Source organism: Mauremys reevesii, linkage group 2 (assembly GCF_016161935.1).
Source record: "Mauremys reevesii isolate NIE-2019 linkage group 2, ASM1616193v1, whole genome shotgun sequence".
Taxonomy (NCBI): domain Eukaryota; kingdom Metazoa; phylum Chordata; order Testudines; family Geoemydidae; genus Mauremys; species Mauremys reevesii.
Window position 1 is genome coordinate 112,456,568 of NC_052624.1, and position 25,873 is coordinate 112,482,440.

Below are 25,873 nucleotides of genomic sequence, written 5' to 3' on the forward strand. Positions count from 1 at the left end.
TCCCTGGTACCTGAGGTCAAACCCCAAGGAGATACCACAGGAACAGAGTGTACAAGCACACAGGCCTTGTGTCAATGGTCAACCTGCTCAAACAAAGGCAAAGGGGGTACTGGGGAGGCAGCAGGGGCCAGTGGACAGGACACCACCCTGCGGGCTGGGTTCTATACCTGGCTCTGCCTCCCACCAGCTGGGTGACCTTGGGCAAGTCACTTCACCCCGCAGCGCCTCGCTGTTCTCCCCCACCCTCTGTCCACTTGTTCGTGTCTATTCAGACCGGAGGCGAGGGGTGGCAGCTAATGCCCGTGTCGGCAGAGTGCTGGGCCGGCCCCTCTCGCTGCAAGGGCACCCGGGGGCGGGGGGGCTTTAACATCCCAGGTCTGATCTTCGGGCTCGGCGAGCTCAGGCACGAGACACCCACGGCAGCCCCCGCCCTAGCGCAGCCACGACAGAGGAGGGGCCGAGCCGGCGGCCTCTTGCCCGGAGCGGAGGGGGTAACAGGGGGAGCGGGGCAGCGCGTGGCTCCCCACCGCCGCGTGCGCGCGCGCGCGCGCTAGGCGAGCCGGTTAGACACGTCTGAGAGGCCCCCCGCGGGCGGACCAGCTCCTGCCCCGGGAGACGCCGATCCCGACCCCACCTTTCTGCAGGGGCTGGCCGCCCGCGAGGCGGGGCGCACTCACCGCTCCCGCCGGGGGTCGGAACAGCCGCTTCGCTAACCCCCGCGACGCCGCGCCAGCTGACGCCGCCATTTCGCCCTGTCTGGAGAGTCAGTCAGTCACTTACTGCGCATGCGTGGGGGTGGGGCTGGCCGCGCCGTTACCAGCGCGAGCCTCCGAGAGAGACCAACTGCCGGGGGAGGGTAGCGTGACGCGCGACCAGGCTTCGAGCGTCTCGTGACGCGCCAACGCAGTACGGGGAGCGGGGAAAGTCTACGGCTCGTGCGGATGTTGTTCCCTGTCCCCCCTCCCGTTGTAATGGGCTGGTCCGGGGAGGTGGGGCTGGACCTGCTGGCAGGTGAGGGCGGCGGCGGCGGCGGTTACTCAGCTGGGCCTGTGGCGGTTTATGTGGTGTCGCCTCTTCCTCGGCCGCTCCGGCCTGTGCGCGGGAAGCGCTGTTGAGGTTCTGGGCCGCGCCTCCAGCGCGTGGGGCTCTGGGTGAGTGCGGGGGCGCCGCCGCGCGCGCGGATCGGTCTGGCCGTGGTGAGACTCTGCGCGCGCGGCCTGTCCAGCCCCGGCCCGTCACTGGACCCGGATCTGCCAAGTGCTGCTGAGGGGGGTTCTGCGCCCAGAAACTCTGCCCCCAAGATTTAAAAACTCTGCATCTTTTATTTGTCAAATAAATGTGGAGGCTCCAGCAGGGCATTGGGGAGCACAGGCCACTGGCTGCACAGATGCTGCTCATGGTGCTGCTCCCTCCCGCCGACAGGTTTCCCCCCTCAGCTGCACCCAACCCTGATACAGCACAAGGACCGGGCCTGCACCCCCCCCCCCCCCCATGCAAGCAGGCAGGATCCAAGTGTGGAGGGACTTGGTGTGGTGGGATCCAGGTGTGGATTGAGAGGATTCTCTGTGGGGCAATCTGGGTGCAGGCAGCTCAATGGAGGCTCTGGGTGCACGAGTGGTTCTGGGTGCAATGGTAATGGGACTCTACAGGGGGGTCCAGGTGAAGGGGGTTGGGGCTTAACAGGGAGATCTGGGTGTGAGGGAGATAGAGCTTGAAAGGGGGGTGTCTGGGTTTTGTGGGGAGCTCAGTGGGAGGTCCAAATGCTGGCGGAGTGTGGCTCTGGGGTGGGGGATCCAGGTGCAGCTGGTTGGGGCTTGGTATGGTGTGAATCCAGGTGTGGGTGGCTCATTGGGGTGGTCCAGGGGGAGGGGGCTCATCTGGGAGGTTATGGGGGGTGGGGTGAAGATCTGGGTAGGACAGGGTCTGGATGTACAGGTGTTAGGTGAATGGGGGAGAACGCAGGCATGACTGCGGAGGGTTCGCTGGTCCCGCGGCTCCGGTGGACCTCCCGCAGGCATGACTGCGGAGGGTTCGCTGGTCCCACGGCTCCGGTGGACCTCCCGCAGGCATGACTGCGGAGGGTTCGCTGGTCCCACGGCTCGGGTGGACCTCCCGCAGGCATGCCAGCGGATGCTCCACCGGAGCCGCGGGACCAGCGGAACCTCCGCAGGCATGTCTGCAAGAGGTCCCCTGGAGCCGCGGGACCGGCGACCGCCAGAGTGCGCCCCGCGGCGCGCCGCCCTGCTTGGGGCGGCGGGATTCCTAGAGCCGCCCCTGAGCAGTATAAACAAGTTATTGTATGAAATTTTAGTTTGTACTGACTTCGCTAGTGCTTTTTATGTAGCCTGCTGTAAAACTAGGCAAATATCTAGATGAGTTGATGTACCCCTGGAAGACCTCTGTGTACTCCCAGGGTTACACATACCCCTGGTTGAGAATCACTGCTCTAACTCCCGGGCTTGAGCTAAAAGTTCGGGGGGGGGCACCAACTCATCCTCCTTTGGTCAAATTTTGAATGGGACCTGATCTGGTTGGCAGCCTCTGAGTACATATACAAGATCAGGCCCTGCATGTGAAATAGGCCAGCAAATGCCAGAAGGCGAATATTCTCCTGGTTCATGAATTACTCTGGAATTTAGGTGAGAGAGAGGTGCCCAGATAGGTGCCACAAGTGGAGAGGCTGAAATATAGATGTGGAGGGGAACTTTTACCCTGAAAACTTACTAAGTGAGTTAGGCTCCTTTGTGATCCCCAAAACTCCTGCCAATCCCTGCAGGAGACTAACTTGAGACTTAGGCACCTAAATCTGGGGGTTGGAAGTATCTTTGTGCATCCAGCTAACACTTGGACTTCACTACAGCGCTTTCCATGGCAAAGTAGCCCACCCCTGGCAAGGGCAGAGCTCCCATCCCACTCCTCTCTGTGGGCTAGCACTGTGGTAGACTCACAGTGTCGAGGGTGCTCTGGGTTTGCAGTGATGGGACCAAATCAGTACCTAGATGGGCCACAAGCATCTTAACACAATTAACAAATGCTTATACTCAGGGTGAAGGGGGGGGGGCGCGAATGTGAGGAGAGGTCCTAAATCCATCAGTTCTACTCAACTCTATTATCACTGCCCAGTGCTAGAGCAAGAGCCCTTGAACTCCATTGTACTAAAGTCTTGCATATATGGGTTGCACCATAACAGACTTTGATTTGGAAAACCAAAATTATAGTTGATTGCAGCAGGGTTTTTTGCTCCTTTCATTTCTGTAAAGAAGAATTTGTTTTAGAATCAGACCTTGCCCCCTATCATGGGACAAGGTCTGAAATATCTGTAGGACCTGCTTGTTGGTCTGAAGCGCTAAGAAAGGTGGTACCATCTCCATCATCCCCAGCAAAACCTGTTATATACTTCTGCCTTATCAGGGAGCTCTGATTTCACCTATGATCACTTTAAATAAAGATGAAATGTTCATATTTAAAAATCCTAATCTAGCAAACGATCTGGTTACTAAAGCAATCATTTTATTTTTAGGTCTAAAATGACTTTAATAAAGAAGCTTCAGTGTCCTATTTTCTAGGCAAGTGGCTAAGTTGTACCTAAGTCTGCTAAACTGATGGTAAGTAAATCTCAAAGTTCTGGGAAATCTTTCAGTTTTTTCTTAATATGCTACCATGCTAAAGTTCTTCCTTGTAAAGATTTTTCGGCATCACGAGTAATTAACATAACAAAACATTGCTGGTATTTAAAAGTTGGCTTGTGCCAACACTTTTAGCCATGTTCACTTTCCATTCTAAGAAGGAAATGTAGAATACTTTTAAAGTATTGTTGTGTTAGAAGTATGGCATTTTAGAGGTCCTGAATGGCAGAGAAAAATATTCTACAACCAATAGAACTTCCCTTTAAAAAAATCTGTTTTAGAACAATCCTTCAACATGAAGAATATTTGCTTTCTGATGTAATAAAAACATGAATATATATTTGGTAATTGAGTTGTGATGTAAACATCTGCTTAAGCACATTTCAAAGCCCCTGAAACTCTGAAGATTTATTTTCTTTTTTTAACACAATTTTTTTTTTCTTTTTTGGAAGTACTTGTTTTGGCATCTTTACAAGAGAGGACGACGACTCATCATATTTGTGTAACACGCAGCAGTGGAGGTGGGTAACTGCACAGCGTCTTTTATCAGATATGGATATTGGCAGTCCAGTTTTCAATGGACATATTGACAAATTTTAGATTGTGTGGGCTTTGGGATAGGGATGATCTTTTTTTGTGTTTGTACAGCACCTAATACAGTGGGGTCCAGGACTAGGGCTCCTAGGTGCTATAGTAATACAAATAATATAGCTGTGATCCATGTTGACAATCTCCACAGAAATACATAGGTCTGAAATAGCATGGAGATGAACTTCTCGCTCCCCTTGATAATTCTGTACAATACAGTGTAACAACAAATTGGGTTAGTGCCTGTCTATTTGACTCCCACTGAGACCACATCTTTCACAAGCAGTAAATTAACTGTCTTCAGCTATATAAGCAATTCCTTCCACACTATTCTACTTTAAATTGTATTTCCTGTTGTACCAGAAAACTCTCTGGCCTGATTCATGGAGCACTGTAGATACAGCAGGTAGGACCTCATTGCTCCACAACCCCTCTTTTATGTGGCTGATTAAAAAAGTGGTGTTGCAATGGAGAGCCAAATGCAGCCCTGTTTTAAGTAATTTTACCAATTTAGACAATTTTTTTTTCTTTGCAGCAATTATTCCTGCAATACACATCTTACTTTCAGCACTCAAAGGAAGAACCAGCTTTTTGTGGGTTTTTTTTCCCAAAGGGAGGATGGGGGAATGGTTGAAACTTTTGGTCTTATGAGAAGAAAGCAACTCAAAACTAACCAATAACCCAATCTGTTTTCCATCTAAAGACAACTTTTATAGCATCTGGATTCATGCTTTTACTTTTATTTATATGACTATAGTATGACAGGGTTCCCAGGGTGCAGCCTGAACTATGGGACTGCTGAGCCCCCAAACTGGGCCCCCTCTCACACTGTGATGTTGTTGGCAAGCTAAAACCTGTGGCAGGCACTGCACTTACATAAACATTCACAGGCACAGACACAACCAACCGAGTTACATGAATGCTCCCACTCACTCATGAACCAACAACAGAGAGGCTCCAGCCAGTTCCCCCCTAGCTTCCCAGCCTTGTACCCCAGAACTGTACCATCTTGCCCTGGTTAGAAGCCTGATTAGTGTAAGTTCATTACCAAGTCCACCCCTCCTTCGATTGGAGAGGATATACATTAGCCATTATAAACTGAGCTGAGATTTCCCAAACGCTTCAACCAAAACACATTGTTTTAAATAAAATATAAAACAGATTTATTAACTACAGAAAGATAAATTTTAAGTGATTATAAGTAGTAAGCATAGAGATCAAAGTTGGGTACCTAAGGAATAAAATAAATTCACAGTCTAAGTTCTACAAAGTAAACAGGGTTGGAATCAAGCAGTGCCTCATCCTGAGAGATAGTACAAAGTCTGAGAACACAGGCTGGAACTCTCCTCCAGCCCGGGACCAAAGTCTTTTTTCAAAGTCTTTGTCCTCCAGATGTGTTTCCAGATGTTGAGTTGTGTGGGGAGTGAGGCCAAGTCATGATGTCACTTCCCCTTCTTTTATAGTTTCTTCCAGCTTGCTGGAAAGGTCTATGCTTGTGACGTGGGGGTCCACCCCCATTGGTCAAGCATTCTCCGTTGTCTACAATGCTCTTTCTCAGAATTCTTCTGGGATGGTCATTGGGAGAGTAGATTCTCTTTAACGGGCCATCAGCATGTCTGGCTAGTCCATTGCTTTACCTGAAAGACTGGTTGTGGGTGTTCCTAACCTCACAACATATTTCAGTAACACACACAGCAAAACTTCATAACCTCACATACAATGATAGCACAAACAATCCAACAGGATATTAATGTTCAACAGATCAAGACTTTTAAAGTGATGCCTCACAAGGCATACTTTGTACAAAACATATCATAATTATATGATGGTGAATATGCGAGTTCCAGGGTACTGCTTTGAGGTACAGAGTGCCAAATATAGTGTCCAGAGATCACCAGTAGGACTGGGGCTTCATTATATTAGTTCTCTACCCCAAAGCACTTACCACATAAGACATTTTCAGATTTTTTAAATTTACCAAAGTGACAGTTATCCCCACCTGCTCACCATCCTAGGCATCATTAATTGGTTGGGGTTTTTATATGTGTTACAGCAGCAATGGGACTCAAAGAACAGGTGCTGGCTTTATGGATTAGTTATAGTACTTGTTTCCATGCTTGAGGAGTGAAATTGGCTTTCTGAGGTGCTAGGCCCTTTGTCTACTGACTGGAACTAATTTTATTGTCAAAGAATAGATTGAGTAAGGTTAATAAACTTTAAGACCAGAAGAGTTCATTAGGATATCTAGTCTGACCACCAGTATGCATAACACAGGTAATAGAATGTTCAGTGGTTATGCACTGAGTCCAATAGCTTGTGTTGAACTAGACTATACCTTAAAGACTCCAAGTGATGGAGAATGTACTACTTTCCTGCTAATTTGTTTCAGTGGTTAATTACCCTTACAGTTAAAAATCCATCTCTTTAGTTCCAGTTTGTTCCAGAATCTAAAAGAGAAATACTGAATCAAATATTAGATGTGGTTTTGATAGGTGCACTTGGCCATGTTACCTACTGCTATCAGCGCCCTCCCCTAATCATTGATACCACTGACATGACTTTTTTTCCCCGTTAATCTAAAGGAGTCTCCATGAATAATTTAAATGATCCTCCAAACTGGAATATCCAACCTAATCCAAGGGATAATGGTGGTGATGGAAACAAATGGAATTATGCTTTGTTGGTTCCAATGCTGGGATTGGCTGCATTTCGTAAGTAATATTTTTAATAGTCAGATTTTTCTGATCAGGCCCAGCATTCCAGTGAAAATACAATATCTTGCTATGTGTGGGGGGTCAGAACTGGCTGCTGAGTTCTCTGGAACCAAAAGGTTCATGCAGCATTACACTGCTCCAGAAACCCCTCTTTTGTCCAGCTGATTGAAATGGCATTTCCACAATCCAGTGGAAAGCCAAATGCAGCCATCCTTTCTAGCTGGAGGAGAGCCATCTCAGAGCCTTTGAAGGAAGAGGAGAGAATTTGGTGAATAACCCTACTTGGGGAAAAATAAAATCAGGTTCTCCAAATATAAATATTCCATAGCCCATAATGTACTCCAGACATGAGAGCAGGGAAGGGATGTGTGCTTAGGAGGACTGGTATGTGCAGGTAAAGGAAGGCTAAGATATAAAAATACTAATACATACATTTGTCTGCACAAGCTAACTTACCTTTGTTCTTTTTTTGGGAAAAAAATTGTAGGCTGGTATAGTGTTTCCCTTTCCCTCACTCATCCTTTCTGCTCCTCCATAGTTTGCCTCTTTTAAGGGAAATGGAAAGTTTTGTGTTTAAGGCATGTGAGTTGGAGGAAGGAGACCTCTGTTCTGTTCTTAATTCTGCCATAGAGTGAGTGACCCTGGGCAAGTCGTTTAACCTCACTGTTCCTCATTATTATCCGAAAACACACTGCAGTACCATTAAGAGGCTCTAATAGAGATGAGGACTCCATTGTGTTAGTTGCATTGCAATTTCACATGAAGCCATAGCCCCTGCACCAAAGTGTCTATAGTCTAAGGACTTTGTCCAAAACCCCTTAAGCCAGTGGTTCTCAAGCTTATGTGGTCAGGCCCCCCTTCTTTGTATCTGTAGTATTTTCCACTCCTCTCTCCCGCTCCTGCGCCGGTACATATATCTCCACCAGCTCTGAAGGCAGAGTGGAGAGCAGCGGCTGCTGGCTGGGTGCCCAGCCCTTGAAGGTAGCACCGTGCCAGCAACAGCACAGAAGTAAAGGTGGCAACATGAAAAGTGATATTTGTCTATCACTTTTCACAGCAGACTTAGTGCCCGATTGCTTCCTTATTTCTGCACTGCTTATGTCTGGGAGGATTCTGCACCACTGCACATGTGCAGAATTTATGTCCCCTGCAGATTTCTTTGCTCCCCCACAGAAAAATGGCTTTCTGATGAGGAAGCCACAAGTGCAGTTATGCGACCCTCCCCAGAAGTATGTTTTGGGTGCCCAGGGCAGCCAGCAGAGAAGTAAATCACTGGGAGGTGGGACTGGGCAAGACCCTGCTAGTGGCTCTTACTCTGCACTGGGCTCAGCAGCTAGTCCCAGCTGGGCTGGGGAGGATGGGACTTCCTCTTCCCCTGCATGGCATCCAGGGCTGGGTCAGACCTACCTCCAGATTTCTCCCCCAGCTGTAGGAAGCTGTGCAACACCCCCCCCCCTTCCTGCACCCATCGCTCCCCAGCTGCAGGGGAGGGATCCCTGTACAGGGAGCTGCTGCTCCATCTGCCCAACCCCCATGCATCCAGATCCCCTCATACCCAGACCCTCACCCCACCCCCTGACGAGCCCATTCCCCCTACACCTGGACCACCCCAACGAGCCACCCACATCTGGATCCCCACCCTACTGAGCCCCAACCAGCTGCACCTGGATCCCCACCCCACACCCCCAGCATCTGGACCCCCTGACTAAGCCCCACACACCCAGACCCCCCGCTTTCAATCTCTATCCACCCCCATCCCCAGATCCTCCTGCTGAGCCCCAACCCCCTTCACCTGGAACCCCTGCAGAGTCCCATTACCATTGCAGAACCCTCCAACAAGCCTCTGTGCATCCAGATCCGCCCCCATCTGGATCCCTCACTGAGCCGCCCGCACCCAGATTGCCCCACAGAGAACTCCCCCTCCTCACTTGGATCCTGCCTTGCTGAGCCTGTCTACCTATGCCGGGTGCACTTGGAACAGAGGGGGAGGGCCCTGGGGTGTTTCTAGGGCAGGTCCTGTACTTGCACTGTATCAGGGTTGGGTGCAGCCTCAGTGCTGAGAGTCAGTTTCCTGGAGGGAGATGCAAAGTGATCTCCCACCTCTGTGTAGCCAGTGGCCTGTGCTCCCCAATGCCTTGCTGGAGCCTCCACATTTATTTGACAAATATAATTTGCAGAATTTTAAAATGTTATGTGCAGAGCTCTTCTCTTCCTCCCCCCCCCCAAAAAAAACAAACAAAAAAACCCATACAGCTCACGCCTCCGTTCGAAGCCCGCCCTGTAGTTTGAGAACCACCACCTTAAGCCCTTGGATATGGGCTAGAAGTGACATGAATGGTAGGAAAAGAGGAATATAATTAAAATTGTTGTTTATAAATCCTGTATATATACACATTTGTATTCTTTAAAAAAGTCTATTACCAGTTGTCCCTTAACCTAGCCTTTGTTAACTAGCAGTTTTCATCTAGGCATTGCCGCAGAGGTGAGCCTAGAGGAAGGATTTGAAGAAGGACAGCTTAGTGTAACCCCTAAGGATCAGTTCAGGGAGGATGTTCCATGCATAAGATGGCGTGGAGCTGTCTGTATAAGAGCTGGATGAGGAGGCTTGAGATATTGGTGAAGTGGATGATGTGTATGGAAGCCATAACATTTTTATGTTGTGCTTCAGCATATTTGAGTCAAATGTGATAGTGCCTAGAAACCCAAGTCAGAGATGGGGAGCCCCACCGACACAATGCTATTCCCTGCCCAAGCAGTTTGACTGTAAAACTTATTTACCTGTGGTGAATAGCACTTATCTTGTATGTTTTCAGAATGCATAAAACTACAATGTGAAAAATTATCCAGTGAATTGCTCTGTTTGTGCAAAACTTCAGTGTCTAGCTGCATGAGAGTCAGAGAATTCTTTCCTGGGTGCTGGCTGGTGAGTCTTGCCCACATGCTCAGGGTTTAACTGATCGCCATATTTGGGGACGGGAAGGAATTTTCCTCCAGGGCAGATTGGCAGAAGCCTTGGAGGTTTTTCGCCTTCCTCTGCAGCATGGGGCACGGGTCACTTGCTGGAGGATTCTCTGCAGCTTGAGGTCTTCAAACCGCAATTTGGGGACTTCAATAACTCAGACATAGGCTAGGGGTTTGTTATAGAAGTGGATGGGTGAGATTCTGTGGCCTGCGTTGTGCAGGAGGTCAGACTAGATGATCATAATGGTCCCTTCTGACCTTAAAGTCTATGAGAGTCTAAGTAGCCCTGTACAGTAATTCACATTCTTTGAATACTGTATTGCTTGACTGAGTGGTGGTTTGGTGTGCTCAAGGAATGCAGGATTATTCCTTCCATGCTTAAAAATAACTTCTCTTTGGCTCTGTAAATTGATCAGAGTAAAGACAATAAATAGCTCAAAATACTCTTATGTTCCCTCAAAGTTAATCTATCATAGGTACACACACTATAGGAATGTTTCCTGTAACCCAAAATGTGTGTTAATGATCATCTTACTGTTGAGGCTACTGTGCTTTAATGAGTGTTGTAGAGACTTCTAAGTTACTTAAGTAATGTTACCAGTTTTTTCAAAATGTGTACTATTTATATACTATGGATTCTAGGTGTATGTACCTTGTAAAGAAAGGAATTAAAAAAAAAAAATCCTGGATATCAAAGTAATATGAGCCTGAAACTGGAGAGTGCAGCGATCAGACTTAGAGCCTATGGCTAGAAAGATCTTCCTGGATCATCTAATCCATCCTCTTGGAATTACTGCAGGATTTTAAACAGTGAGGTCTGTCAGACACTGAAATAATTTTTAAAGGAAGTTCCTGAGTCATCCTCATCAGATTTCCTATATCTAAGATAATACTACTTCACAGAGGTTGTGTGATGCTTAAGTTCTTCAATATATGTATTGTGATTTGAGATCCTGTTGTGGAAAGTTACAGGCAGAGTATTAAGGCAATTTTCCCCCTCAGTTCCTCTGCATTCAGGGTTGCAAGTAAAATTTAACCAATATTTTAGTAAGCTCCATTCTGCAGGTGCACCATGGTGCGGGGGTAACTGGGGGGAACCCACAAAAGGTGGAGCTAGTACATCCATGGACTGGCTCTAAAAATATGTTATTACTTTCAACAGCATAGTCGCACTGTTTCAGATAACTCACTGAAGAAGGGAGGCAATGCTCTGTAGCTAGACCTCAAAGAATACTGTATGCAGGATTTGGCAGGGAAGGAGTGTGTCCAGATGAATCCTCTTTGAAAATGGAACTTAAAGGTAGCCTGCAAAAGGCTAAAACATTGGGCTTGTGCCTTTTCTGTCTTTTGATGTACGAAGAAGGCCTGAGGTCCCCCCCTACACCAAGCAAATTGTTAATGTTAGAAATTCAAGGCCTGTCTAGGCTGGAAGCCCCTCCTGTGAAGACTAGAAAACTAGTGAAATGTTGATAGAGAGTGAAAACTTAGCAAGTGAAAGTGACTCAGACTTTTTAAAAACTTGTTTTTAACACCATCTTAACTGCAGTAACTAATAGCGTGAATAAAGGAAAACTTTGTTAAAATTCAGTACATTCACCCCTTAAGGTGTTAAAACTTATAGTAAATATCCTGGGATTCCTTGAGATTCTCCAGTGCTAATAAGACTTGATGCTCCTGATATTTCTAAGGTTAAAAGAAGTTAAACCTGTCTTTAGTTTCTAAAGGAAAAAAGCTTACATTTTTTAATACATCAGAAGAAAGGAAAACAGGGCAAATTCCCTTAAGAAAGGGAAGTCATCTTTGCTGGTCACCTTTAATAAATAATCTCTGAAAAGGCAGGTAGAGAAATTTCTAAACTGTTTATTCTGGACCTCTGCTCAGTGATTATCAGTTAGAATAGTGTGATATAAAACTTTCATTTGTTTTAAACAAACTTTGAGTATGTGTAACTTAACCTTATTTTTACCTACAAGAATGTAGCATAACAATAATTGCTGAACCTGAAAAAAAGCCATCTCCTTACACTTCCTGAAACAGACAACTTTTTTATGGATCCCTTTCACATCATTCATTGACCCAAAACATCATCTTTTTAAGACTAGCCATGTTACTTACTCTGGTATATGAATCTATACTATGCTATACTATTCCACTGCTTTGAAAATTTTCATCTTCAAGTTACTGGCCACTTCCCTTCTAAATCAGTTAATAAAATGCAGAATTCTGGGAATGAAATTGGTAAAGTCACAAAGGAGGAGGGATTTCATCTTTACATTTTCCAATCAACATGGTGATCCATCACTAACCCACCTGTCCTTTTTGGATCTCTCACTTTTACTTAAAATCTTCTGTCTTGCTTTCCACCATATACTTCCAGTTTTTTGTCTATTCCCTTCTTACCCTAGTCCAGTCCCTCTTTAAAAGTACTGTACTAGAACTTGTAAGTCACTTACTACACTATATTATAAACACAAACAAAATTTGTTCATTTAAGGTTGCTGTGTTCTACTCTTAACATTTTCCTCAACTACTGAAAAGCTAGCAAATACACAGTTATGGTCAACAAACACTTTTGTTTCTCTACATACACAAGTGTGAGTCATATCAACTCCTACCTATTATCCTTCTTCCAGAACACATTGTTAATGTCCAAGGCATCAAATTACTATAGAGTTTTAACTCCATATATACATACATAGTAGGAGGACACATCTTAAAAGTATATGTCCTTTTAAGAGAGGATTTTAGTTTGATATTTTGGAAGAAAACAAAACAATTTAACATGTCTGTAAATGAGTGGCCTCCTCGCAGGAGCGCCCCCGCCCCCCTTGTGGCCTCAAGGCACCCTGTAAGTGGCCCCTCACCTCAGTTTCCCTCTAGGGTCCTCAGTAAGTCCATACACAATTATCTTCTAGTCCATCAATATAGTTTATTAACCAAAATGCCCAAAACATAATCCATCTTTCTCTTACACACACGCATGTCGTCTTTTAAACTCAGCTTCGTTCTCAGCATACCTGGACTCTGTAAGTTCTTCTCTGTCCCCCTGCCTGGCATCCATCCCAATCCTTCCTTCTGGGGAGCAACCCTGCTCTTCGCACAGGAACTCCCACAGCCTCTCCGCTGGACGCATCCTTGCTAGGGAAGCATCCCTCGCTCCCCCTGGCCCTCTCATGGTTCTTCTGGGGGTCAGCTGTCCAGCAGGGGGACATCAGCAGGTAAGCCCATGTGCTGTTGCCCCTTGATTCAGGCCTCTCTGGCCCTTGATTTCAGCTTAGAGCCAGCAGGTCTCTCCCTCTGTTCCTGCTCTTCCTGCCCTCAGCCCTCTGGCCCTGGCTCTCTATCTAGGGGACACCAACCAGCAAACTCTTCTTGCTGCTCTCCTGCTTTCAGCCCTCTCCCAGGAACCACCTTCTCTCTCTGACAGTTTTGATCTTCTGCTCTTCCTCACTGAACCAGTCTTCTCTGACTCAATAGATTGCTTTCTCACCAGGCCTATTATAGCCACCTGGGTGCTGCCATGACCTCTCATTTGGCCCGACTGAGAGCACCTGGACTGGAACAGGAGAACTGAGAGCAGTTTCATTGAATGGGCCAGCTACTCTATTACAGTCCCCTTGTGGTAAACTACCATACAGACTGAGGCCAACATACATACAAGGAGGACACATTAAAAGTATGAATGCTAAACATTTCTTAGGAAAAAAATAATTTTAACAAGTGTGTCCATCTTCTATGAATGTTGGAGTTACACAAAGGTTGATTTTTGCATCAGTTTCCCTAAAAAAAAAACCAAACTGCATACATTAAAGATGAGAAATAAAAAACAAATAATCCCATGGTTTACAAAGAATGACAGTTTAGTGATGGCTGCAGTGAATGTTCAACTATAGAGAAGTGTTCACCCTGAATGCAGCTGTTGCAACCTGCACATCTGTTGTTACAGCAAAAGATATAGGACACTGCCTAGCAAAGAATTTATCGTCATTTATCACTGTGATTTCAAATGGGTGATTCTGAAATTGCTGACAACAAAGCTGTAATATGGCCCATTAGAATTTTAAAAATGTGCTATTGTGTAAATACAGCTCACTGCCTAGCAAATAATGTTATCAGGGTTAATTCAGCACATTGAAACTGGATTAGCTTAAATCAGTTGTGGGGGAAAAAATCACCCAAATTACAAAAGCAAAAAATATAAAATCAGTATTTGTGTAATCTACAGAAATTCAGTTATATACCTTAGAAGTTTTATATTGAAAGTGTCCATGTATTCATTGTAAAATGGTTCTGAAAAAAAAGATGACACTTGAGTGAAACACATATTTAAAAAAATTCAAATGTCAGAAAATTCAGAGCCTTCATTCCCTCTCTATTTATTTTAGAAAAAAAATCACAATAATGTAGAAGATACTTCCTTTCTCTCCTCTGTTAAACACAAATATCTGACTCAACTGTAACTATTGCTTTACCACCCTCCCATAATATGACTCATACAATTTATTTTACATCTTGTTCCTCCCTTTTTCTTTGTCTGTTATCTTTCTTCAATGTCTATATTTGTCTGCAGTCTCCATGAATGGAAGCTTTTTTTTTTTCTTTAAAAAGAAATATATATTTATGGTACTATATAGTAATGGTTACTTCAGGACTATTGCACTGGGCTGGCTGATGCCTGAACCTTTTACAGGACTATTCTTTTTAACATCCTCTTGATAAGGGGGTATTTTTCATACTCATCTTACCATTCCTACCTACTTCACTTAGATAAAGATCCTATGGTTCAACTGTACAGTCGACAGGAAAAAAAGTGGTGGGTCTACATGATAAATGCATATATAGATAGGAAATTGAGCAGTGCTTGATGTAAGATTTGAAGTCTTTCCAGAAAATCTTCATTTCAAGGGCTTCTTGTACCTTCAAGGCAATAAGTATACCTAATTCCATTGTGAGCAAACTCTACCTATAGACAAAGTTACTCAGATGACTTAACTGACCTGATTGCAAATTAATAGACAGGTATTGACTGAGGTTTAGTTTTTTAAATCTTAGTTCATAATTCATGAAAACGAATTCTCTATTTACACATTTGTACAATTTGTCCAGCATATTGATTCTAGCTCCAATCTTGTATGTGTCAGAAAAAAGGATACTGGAGTAAATTAATAATTTAAAAAATAATAAATCATCAGGCTGAGATGGTATCCATCCATGACTTCAGAAGCATCTGAAGCATGAAGTGGCTGATTTGCTAGGAAAAATATGCAAACTCATTTAAAAACACACACCGTTTCAAAGGATTGGAGGGCAGTAAATGTTCCTGTATTTTAAAAAAAGTGTTTCTAAGTGGTGATATGGGGAATTAGAGATTGTCACAATTCAGGGCAACTGCACCTGTATTTCTCCTCAGTGGTCCAGCAAGGGCACCCACTGTCATGCTTCCTGCTCCTCAGCCATTGTCTTTTTGGGCCGAGACCCGTGTCTCACTCCCTTCGGGACAGTTCCCTTCTTTCACTCAGTTAGTCCCAGCAAAAACAGTCTGCTTAAACAGATCTGCCTTCTCTCTTCAGATGATTAAGGGGTGTAAGTGCTATAGTTATACCATACCACATAACATTTCCTATGCAAGCTTACTTTTTTCTTAAGGTAAAAAATATTACAGGCAAAACATATTAAAAACAAAAGAACATACACACATGCTAGTAAGTTTACCAGAATCCACCCCAATCCTAACATGGATTCTGGCAGGTGCAGTCCTCCAAGCCCCAACCCCAGGGGATTCCTTGTGATTATAAATTCATCACCACTTCAGTTTATAACAAGCACACTCATGACAAGTTTAGTCCACGCTTATACAATTCAGGGCTCTTTGATCTGGAGTTTCCAAAAACTGGTAATTAGTATACAGTGAGTCTATCTCCTCCTGCATATCTTCAAAAAGTTGGCTTATAGAGAAGAGCATTTGCATTCCCCTCACTCCAAGGTACTGCCTAGGAATCCACTTCACAAATATTGTTCCAGAAGGCTCTTAGAAGTTCCTAATGCCATCCAGAGATTGCATTAATTCTGTCTTCATGCTGGAGAAGTTCCATACAATCTCACACTTGCATTTTTAATACAATGAACTCCAAAGATGTTAAATTTAATTTAACTTTACTGAATTAAATTAAACTTCATCTTAATTCCATAGGTTTGTTCACCATATTACGAATCCATATTACAGGATATTGTCAGTCTGTCAGAGATCAAGAAGACAAAAATAAAACATAATACCTGGAAGATCATGATATGATATGGTCTAATCAGCATGGTTTCTGCCAAGGAAAATCATGTCTCACAAAATTCTTGGAATTATTTGAACAGGGCTTTGGAGCGGAGCTGGAGTGCAGAGCAGCTCCGGAGCAGTGGAGCTGCAGGTTTTTGCCTGGAGCTGGAATGGAGCCGGAGCACAGCTTCAAAGCTCTGTATTTGAAGTAATGTAGTAGGTAAATTAAAAGCAGTTGAGATTTATCTGGACTTCCAAAAAGGGCTTTGACAAGGTGCCTCACAAGAGGCAGTTAAAGAGATTGAGTAGTAGTAATATGAGAGGCAGGCAGAGTGTTGTCATGGATCAAATACTGGCTAGCAGGCAAAAAGCAAAGAGTAGGATTAAGTGGCTAATTTTCATCATGGCAAAAGGTGAGTAGTGGGGTGCCTCCAGGTTCCATACTAGGTTCCAGGTGGTTAAACATATTTATTATGATCTGGAAAGGAGCATGCATTAGTGAGGTAGCAAAATTTGCAGATGACACACAGTTATTTAAGTTAGTGGGTACCAAAAAGAACTGTGAAGAACTTCAGAGAAACCTAAGCAAGAAAGGTGACTGGACATCATAATGGCAAATGAAGTTCGGTGTCACTATATGCCGAGTAATGAACACTGGGGAGAAAAATTTAGATTACTCATACCCCTTAAAGGGTTCAAAATTAACTGTATTAGCTCCGGAAAAGGACTTTGGTGTCTCTGTCATTCATCATTCATGCCCGTCACCCCAACCGGGGTATGGGCCGCCAACAACAGATCTCCATAGTCTTCTATCCTGGGCCATTCGCTCTAGCTGGTTCCAGGTATAGCCCATTTTTTTGCTATCAACCTGAAGGTCCAGGTATTTCTTGGGCCTCTTTTCCGCTTGCCTTGGGGGTTCCACTGCAGTGCCTGTCTGGTGATGTTGGTTGGCTGCTTGCATAGTGTATGTCCTATCCAGCCCCACCTTCTCCTTCTAATTTCTTCCTCTGCTGGGAGTTGATGGGTCCTCTCCAAGAGGTGGATGTTACTGATGGTGTCTGGCCAGCGGATCTGGAGAATCCTTCTGAGGCAGCTATTAATGAAGGTCTGGATCTTCCTGGTGGTTGTTTTGGTTGTCCTCCATGTTTCAGCTCCATACAGTAAGACTGATTTCACGTTGGAGTTGAACAGTCGAATCTTATTGCCAAAGACAGCTCTCTGGAGCTCCAGATGTTCTTGAGCTGTAAGAAGGCTGCTCTTGCCTTACCAATCCTTACTTTGATGTCTGCGTCTGTGCCACCCTGCTGGTCGATGATGCTACCTAGGTAGGTGAAGGACTGCACTTCTTCCAGGGGGCTTCCATTCAGTGTGACTGGGTCGTTGCTGATGGAATTGATCCTAAGAATCTTGGTCTTGTCCTTGTGGATGTTGAGGCCAACCTGTGATGACGTGGCTGCCACTATGTTGGTCTTCTCTTGCATCTGCTGTTTACTGTGCGAAAGGAGTGCAAGGTCGTCGGCAAAGTCCAGGTCATCAAGCTGGGTCCACAATGACCATTGGATTCCATTCAGTGGATGTCTTCATAATCCAATCGATGAGAAAGAGAAGTGGTGACAACAAGCATCCTTGTCTGACTCGGTTCGCACCTGGAAGCTGTTTGTGAGCTGCCCTCCATGGATCACTCTACAGTGTATGCCGTCGTATGAATTCTTGATCAGGTTGACCACCTTTGCTGGGATGCCATAGTGCCGAAGGAGCTTCCAGAGGGTCTCTCGATCCACGCTATCGAATGCTTTCTCATAGTCAACAAAGTTGATGTACAACGAGGAGTTCCACTCCATAGACTGCTCGACTATGATGCGGAGCGTTGCTATCTGGTCCGTGCATGATCTGTTCTGCCGGAAACCTGCCTGTTCATCTCGTAGCTGTGGATCGGCATCCTTCATTCTCTCTAAGAGGACTCGGTTGAAGACCTTCCTGGCACCGACAGGAGTGTGATTCCTCTATAGTTGGCACAGTTGCTGAGGTCTCCTTTCTTGGGGATTTTGATGAGATATCCCTCTTTCCAGTCAGCCGGAATCACTTCTTCTTCCCATATTTTCTCAAAGAGGGGGTACAGCATTTCCACTGAAGCATCCAGGTCTGCTTTCAGGGCCTCTGCTGGGATATCGTCAGGTCCAGCTGCCTTCCTGTTCTTCATCATGGTGATGGCTTTTCTGATCTCGTCTCTGGTTGGTTTATCGCAATTGATTGGGAGGTCCTCGTTGGCTGGGTCGATGTCTGGTGGATTTGGTGGTGCTGGTCTGTTCAGGAGTTCCTCAAAGTGCTCCGCCCATCTGTTCATCTGTAGTTCTATTCCTGTTATAGACTTTCCCTGCTTGTCTTTAACGGGACGTTCTGGCTTGCTGAACTTTCCAGACAGTCGCGTATCGTACAGCTGTTTCATGTTACCGCTGTATGCTGCCTGCTCTGCTTCTGCTGCCAGTCCATCCACATAATCTCTCTTGTCCTTCCTAATATTCCTCTTCACTGCTCTGTGGGCTTCAGCATACTCTTTTTGAGCTTTGGCCTTTGCTGCTCTAGTCCTGCTGTTGTTGACTGCTGCCTTCTTCTTCTTTCTGTCTTCTATCTTTGTCAAGGACTCTGCTGTGATCCACTCTTTCTGCTGGTGTTTCTTAATTCCAAGCACTTCCTGGCATGCTGACCTAAGTGTGTCTCTCACTTTCTGCCATCTGTTGAGTACACTGTCTTCCTCAGACCGATCCTGTAGTACTGAAAACTTATTCTTCAGCGTCAATCCAAAATCTTCCTTGGTCTTATGGTCCTTCAGAAGGTTGACGTTGTACCTTCTGTCTGCTATCCAGTTCTTCTTCAGCTTCAGCTTCAATCTGGCCACCACTAAGTGATGGTCGGACGCCACGTCTGCTCCTCTTCTAACTCTAACGTCCTGCAAGGATCTTCTGAACTTCTTGCTAATGCAGACATGGTCGATCTGGTTTTCTGTCATGCCTGCTGGCGATACCCAGGTACTCTTGTGGATCCGCTTGTGAGGAAAGATGCTGCCTCCTATGACCAGATTGTTAAGTGCACACAGATCCACAAATCTCTCTCCATTCTCATTCATCTCTCCCAGAGCATGGGTCCCCATGACTTGTTCGTATCCTGTGTTATCAGGTCCAATTTTGGCATTAAAGTCTCCCATTAGGATGGTAATGTCTTTGTCTGGGAGAGTCTCTAATATTTTCTGGAGTCTGTTGTAAAAGTAGTCTTTGTCCTCCTCTTCACTGTCATTGGTTGGAGCGTAGCACTGAACAACATTCATCTTAATCCTCTTCATTTTAGTTCTGAAGGATGCTGTGATGATCCTGGGACCATGTGCCTCCCAACCAATCAGTGCTCTCTGTGCCTGCTTGGACAACATGAAGCCTACTCCCTGTGTGTGGTGTGCGTCGCTCTCTTCATGTCCTGAATACAGCAACAGCTCTCCTGTCAACAGTCGTCTCTGTCCAGCTTGCGTCCATCTTGTCTCGCTAATGCCTAGTAGGGTCAGGTTGTTGCTCCTCATCTCTGCTGCAACCTGGTCCTCACGTTCCATGTGCCGATGGTAATCCTCCTGGCTGCAAGAAGGGTGATCGGCTTAGTGGCTTCCTCGCGGCTTTCACCACCCAGCGTCATGCATCTTCGAGTTGAAGACCCTTCTTTTTCTAGGCTAAAAGTCTCTGTTAACTCTATTGTTGGCGTTTCTGTAGCAAGCTGATTTTTACAGGGTGGAGTTGCTAGCCCCACGCCCAACCCTCCTCCTTTACCCTGACTTGGGACAGGCAGATGGCCCCAAAGGACCTCTCTGGTGGAGTTGGTGTCTCTGTAGACAGGTCAATTAAGACCTCTGTTCAGTGCATAACTGTGGTCAAAAAAGTAAACAGGATATTGGGACACATAAGAAATAGGATAGTGAATAATATGCAGAATATTATGTCATTATGCAAATCATTGATGTGGCTTTACCTAGAATATTGTGTGCAGTACCGGTCGCCCCATCTCAAGAATATTGCAAAATTAGATACAGTTCAAGGAAGGGCAATGAGACTGATCAAGGGCATGGAAAAGCTCCTAGGAAGAGATTGAAAAGATTGGGATTAGAAAGGAGATGAATAACAGGTGATATAATAAAAATATATAAAGTAATGAATGGCATAGATCAAGAAGTTCTGTTCTCCTGTTCTTCTTTAATGTCCTCATAACACAAGAACATGAGGACATTGAATTAAAAGGTAGCAAGTTCAAACTTTAAAAAAAACAACACTTCCACATACATTGGTAATTAAACAGTGGAACTCATCGTCACAGGAAGTCAGTAAGATCTAGAATTTAATAAGATTAAAAAAGGAATTGGACATTTACATAGACATGAAGAATATCCAGTGTTGTTATAAATAATGCTAACAAATCTTTTAGAGAACAGGATGATACCTAATGTTGGGGGAAGATTATTCCATGTGTTTTCCTTGTGGGGTTCTTACACCTTCCTCTGAAACTTCTGGTGCTGGCCAGTGTTGGAGATAAGATACAGGACTAGGTGGGCTTTGGGTCTGATCCAGTATGGTAACTCCTGTGCTCCTAATTGTGCCTTCCAAGTAGCTCCCATCAAAATCAATAGGACTTCTGCATGTGGGCCCCTTGCAAGATTGGACCTTGTGCTATTTTTTATGGGTTAATCAGTCTAGTGGAATTATGTTTGATCTTTGATATCTGAGAATACTTAGTGTCTGATTACCAGAATTCTAATACTGAAGAACAGTTCACCCATGAACTTTCTGAGGGAATAATTATAAATTTTCAGCATAGCATGATCGTCTCAGGCCGAACAATAAAAAAGCACATCCTCAAAATGTGAACAGAAAGTTACTTGGCCTTTGAGTCTATTTCAGTGTGACCATAAAAGCAAGAATACATTCTCACAGCCTCATATATTGATTCAGATGTTCCTCTGTTCTGCCTCAAATTCATTACAAAGCAAAGGATTATAAAAATAAAAATGGGTGTACTTGCCTCTTCCAGGAATTACCATCAGAACAGACTCTTTCCTATGGAAATGATATTGGTTATACACTTCTCCTTTTTAGTACCATGCCTTGACAGAACTCAGGACTACTGCCGTGATGAGCTATGTGTCTGAGCCTACCCCCATCTCCAGAGTCAGAGAGAGAAGGTCTGTAACCACCAAAACCCAAACTGGTGCCTCACACTGAGAGGAAAAGTATGTTTTTTAGCCCACCCTACTCACAAAACTCCAGCCTCAGACTCTGAAGTTAGGGGCCATAGAACTGCTTTTCTATAAACCCTAAACTGCTTCCTCAGCATCACTTCCTTCCCCCACGTATGCTGAGAAGCAAATATGTTTTAGGTGACAAATCTGAGGAACTGTCTCAGATTAAGATATCAGAGGAGGTTTTGGAACAAACTGATAAATTAAACAATAAGAAGTCATCAGGACCAGGTGGTATTCATCCAAAAGTTATGAAATAACTCAAATATGAAATTGCAGAACTGACTGTGGTATGTAACCCATCACTTAAATCAGACTCTGTACCAAATGACTGGAGGATAGCTAATGTAAGGCCAATTTTTTTTTAAATGCCTCCAGAGATGATCCTGGCAATTACAGGCTGGTAAGCCTAACTTCAGTACCAGGCATATTGGTTGAAATTATAGTAAAGAACAGAATTGTCAGACACATAAGTGAATACAATATGTTGGGGAAGAGTCACCATGGCAATTAGACCTCATCAATCTATTTGAGGATGTCAACAAGCATGTGAACAAGGGTGATCCAGTTGATATAGTGTACATGGACTTTCAGAGAGCCTTTGACAAGGTCCCACACCAAAAGCTCTTAAACAAAGTAAAGCAGTCTTGGGATAAGAGGGATGGTCCTCTTATGGATCTGTAACTGTTTAAAACATAGGAAAGAAAGAGTAGGAATAAATGATCAGTTTTCAAAATGGAAAAAGGTAAATAGTGAGGTCTTCAAAGGATTTGTATTGGGACCAGTGCTGTTCAACATATTCATAAGTGATCTGGAAAATCCCTACCATTGTGGTGCCCAGTCATCCAGTTTTGTGAGATCCCTTTGCAACTCTTTGCAGTCAGCTTTAGATTTAACTATCTTGAGTAATTTTGTATCGGCTGCAAGTTTAGCCATCTCACCGTTTACACCTTTTTCCAGATAAAACCTGCAGATGGTACAAAATTACTCAAGATAGTTAAGTCCAAAGCTGACTGCAAAGAGTTGCAAAGGGATCTCACAAAACTGGATGACTGGGCAACAGAATGTTACATGAAATTCAGTGTTGATAAATGTGAAGTACTGCACATTGGCCAACATGTAAACAGACAAAATGATGGGGGTGTAAATTAGCTGCTATCACTCAAGAAAGATCTTGGAGTCATTGTAGATGAAAATGCCTGCTCAGGGTGCAGCAGCAGTGGAAAAAAAGCTAGCAATGTTAGGAACCACTAGGCAATGGATAGATAATGAGACTGTAAAAACCATAATGCCACTATATAAATCCATGGTACACCCACACCTTGAATACTGCATGCTGTTCTGGTTGCCCAATCTCAAAAAAGAGATATTAGAATTAGGAAAAGCACAGAGAAGGACAACAAAAGTGATGCATATGGAACAACTTCCATGTGAGAAGAGATTGAAAAGACTGGGATTGTTCAATTTAAAAAAGAGATGACCCAGGGATATGATAGAGGTCTACAAAATCATGAATGATGTGGAAAAAAGTGAATAAGGAAGTGTTATTTATCCGTTCACATAATACAAGAACTAGGGGTCACCCAATAAAATTAATGGGAGGCAGGTTTAAAACAAACATAAGGAAGTTCATCTTCACACAACTCACATTCCAGGGGATGTTGTGAAGGCAAAAAGTATAGCTGGGTTCAAAAAAGAATTAGATAAATTAGTGAAGGAAAGAGCCATCAATAACTATTAGCCAGGATGGTCAGGGACACAGTCCCATGGTCTCGGTGTACCTAAACCTCTAACTGCCAGAAGATGGGACTGGACAACCGGGGATGGATCACTCGATAAATTGCTCTGTTCTGTTCATTCCCTCTGAAGCATCTGGCACCAGCCTCTGTCAGAAGACTGGGCAAGATGGACCATTGTCTGACCCAGTATGGCCATTCTTATGTTTTAGAAATGTAGATTCATAGATTTTAAGGCCAGAAGAGAACATTATGATAATCAAGTCTGATCTCCTGTATAACATAGACCATACAACTTCTCAGTTTTGTGGGACATCTGAACTGAAGTGAATTTCACACTTTGTTGTCCTTGGGGACTAAAAAAAAGTTACTACTAACAGTAGCAACGGAACTTCTTTGTGAAGTACTTCAATAATTTTGATTATCAATACTATACATATTTGTTTACATGTGAAATTTGTTTTATGTATGGCAGGTTGGATCTGGTCCAGAGAGTCTCAGAAAGAGATAGAAAAAGAAAAAAAAGAATATTACAGAAGACTAACATCTGTACAAAGAGATCTTGAATCAAAATATCGTGACATAATCACACAAAATCGTCGCACAGTCGCTCACTTGGAGTTGGAGCTTGAAAAGGAACACAACAGAACCCTGAGTTATCGTGAAGCCCTAATCTCCCAGAGTCGCAAATTAGTAGAAGAAAGAAGAGTTCTAGAACAGGAACGTGAAAAGTTAGAGCAAGAAAAACAGGTTCTGCAGCACTCAGGGGCAGCAGGTGCCTTGTACCAGAGTTGTCTTGCAAAGGAAACACAATGGCAAAAGAGAGCTAATATTGTAATAAAAGAATTTGAAGAAGCACTTTTAGAAAGACAAGATATCTACTGCAGTTTTGTGCTGCCCAGAAACCAGCGGCTAGAAATAGAGAAAAATTTGCTAGTTAGAGCAGCAACTGATCCTGTTGCTATGGATATAGAAATGGAAAATGGTTTAAAAGATATTTTTAAATATGATACACATTGTGGTAATGTGCTGAACACAAACAAACGTCAAAATGGAAGACTAATGTGGCTTTATCTCAGATATTGGGAACTAACTGTTGAATTAAAAAAGTTCAAGAGAGTAGAGAAGGCCCTGTTGGAAAAATAATGTGTGGGGAAAGTGGTAGCATTTCATGCACTATGGCACATGTAGTATATAATGACTCACTGGTATTCTAAAGCTTCTAATTCCCTGTAGTACATTCATCTATTTTTCCCCTCCTCATTGCAACCACATTTGCAGTACTCCCCCATCCATGAGAGTGTCTCCACTGTTGGTGCCTTTCCATTGATGGGCCAACAACAAATGCTCACTAAGCAGTACAGTTTACTCTGAGACTATGTCAACTGAAAGACACGCTTTGTGTTCACAGCCAGGCTAGCAGAGAATGCTCCCAACTCCTGATTTCCTGCATGGCAGTGCATCCTCATCTTTTTGTGCAACAAAACTCTCAGGAAAGTACTCGGAAGTGACTGTAATAGTGAGATTTCTTGGTATATTATTTAGGCGTGAGATGCTTTCTCTGTACCAATGAAAAAAGTGTGCAATCATGTTTTCAAATTAGATTTGAATTGTTTTCCATGGTTGATGTGCAAATGTCACTTTATACTACATTATACATAAAAATATTTGCTTGAAATACAAAGACAGAATGTTATTTAAAATAATACAGAAGGAAAATAAAAACAAAGACTTTGATGTTTACTGATGTTAATGATAATGAGGGCATGATTGGTCTTAAATCAGGATTACATTTGAGTTATAATCTAAAAGTTGCCATTTAAGGGGAATTCATACAATGAGAAAGTAAAACATTTAATCACTTACTTTTCCTTTCAGGTCTCAGTTACCAGTTTGGATTTTGCCCACATTGGTATTGCCCTATTGCATTGACTGACTGATCTCTAATGGGTTGATTATTTTAAGCCCATCTCTAGTAGACAGATAGCCACATCATAAAAGCCATCGTCACACGCAGCAGAGATTTCAAGAATTGATTGGCTGTAGAGACTAAGCAACTCCCTTATCCTTATAAGTAGTCCCCCCAGATCAAGTGGGGGATTATTTTACCTTGGCTCATGCACAGTGAGGAGTTGGGCAGGGAGCAAAACCATCCCCTGGATTGATTTTGGGGAAATAACTGACCAAAAGAAATTATGGAATTTTCCTCCTTGACTTTCCTCATCTGGGTATTTCAGTCATGGGGTAATCAGCCCAGGATTCTGACCTCACTGTAGAATTAAATAGAAGAAATTACTTATTCACAAATAAAAATAACAGTAGAGGAGTGCAGAAAATAAAATATATAGGCTTTTGTTTTTCAAGTCTGTCCTATTTAAAGTGCCTCTTGAAATGTTTGTTCTCTTCTGCAAAAGGAGAAAACATTAATCACTTACATAAAAAATGAGCAAAAGGAAAATTGATATACAGTAACTGAGAAGTAAAGTAACTGTTTAAATTGATTTTGTAGATGTGTTTATATCATTGTCAATTTCTATTAAATATTATTTACATTGCAGCAAGATGAGCAGTAACTGATTATTTCAGAATTAATTGTATTGATCTCTAGCATTAATGTCTAACATTAGGTAGAAAATGAAATATGCTGAAGTGACAAACTTGGGCTAAATTTGACCTATAATAAATGTTTTATAACAACTGTCATTTACAGAAACTAA

At 43.7% G+C, this 25,873-nt stretch overlaps 2 protein-coding genes across 4 annotated transcripts in view; one reads left to right on the forward strand and one right to left on the reverse strand.

Moving 5' to 3' along the window:
• SDHA (succinate dehydrogenase complex flavoprotein subunit A) overlaps window positions 1-875 on the reverse strand; it is a 30,533-nt gene extending 29,658 nt beyond the window's left edge. The window contains exon 1 of the mRNA XM_039527655.1: window positions 678-875. Coding sequence (XP_039383589.1) covers window positions 678-746 — 69 coding nt within the window. The 5' untranslated portion in view covers window positions 747-875. The remainder of the gene's footprint in view (window positions 1-677) is intronic.
• On the forward strand, window positions 876-25,873 carry CCDC127 (coiled-coil domain containing 127). 3 transcript variants are annotated; one of them, XM_039527659.1, is made up of 5 exons: window positions 876-1,011; window positions 3,521-3,605; window positions 4,079-4,147; window positions 6,797-6,925; window positions 23,632-25,873. In XM_039527659.1, exons 4-5 carry the CDS (start codon window positions 6,805-6,807, stop codon window positions 24,300-24,302), a joined length of 792 nt encoding a protein of 263 aa, XP_039383593.1. In that variant the 5' UTR covers window positions 876-1,011; window positions 3,521-3,605; window positions 4,079-4,147; window positions 6,797-6,804; the 3' UTR covers window positions 24,303-25,873. The 3 variants fall into 3 exon arrangements, with proteins under 3 accessions (XP_039383593.1, XP_039383592.1, XP_039383594.1); XM_039527658.1 differs by lacking the exon at window positions 876-1,011 and adding an exon at window positions 1,018-1,151; XM_039527660.1 differs by lacking the exons at window positions 876-1,011; window positions 3,521-3,605; window positions 4,079-4,147 and adding an exon at window positions 21,278-21,363 and having other exon boundaries at window positions 6,795-6,925.

What these genes read in the sequence shown, in the direction of transcription:
- CCDC127 (XM_039527659.1), top strand. Translation starts at nt 6,805, where the DNA reads ATGAATAATTTAAATGATCCTCCAAACTGGAATATCCAACCTAATCCA. An exon ending in GCTGGGATTGGCTGCATTTC is followed by an intron (nt 6,926 to 23,631) that starts GTAAGTAATATT and finishes TATGTATGGCAG; the next exon opens with GTTGGATCTGGTCCAGAGAG.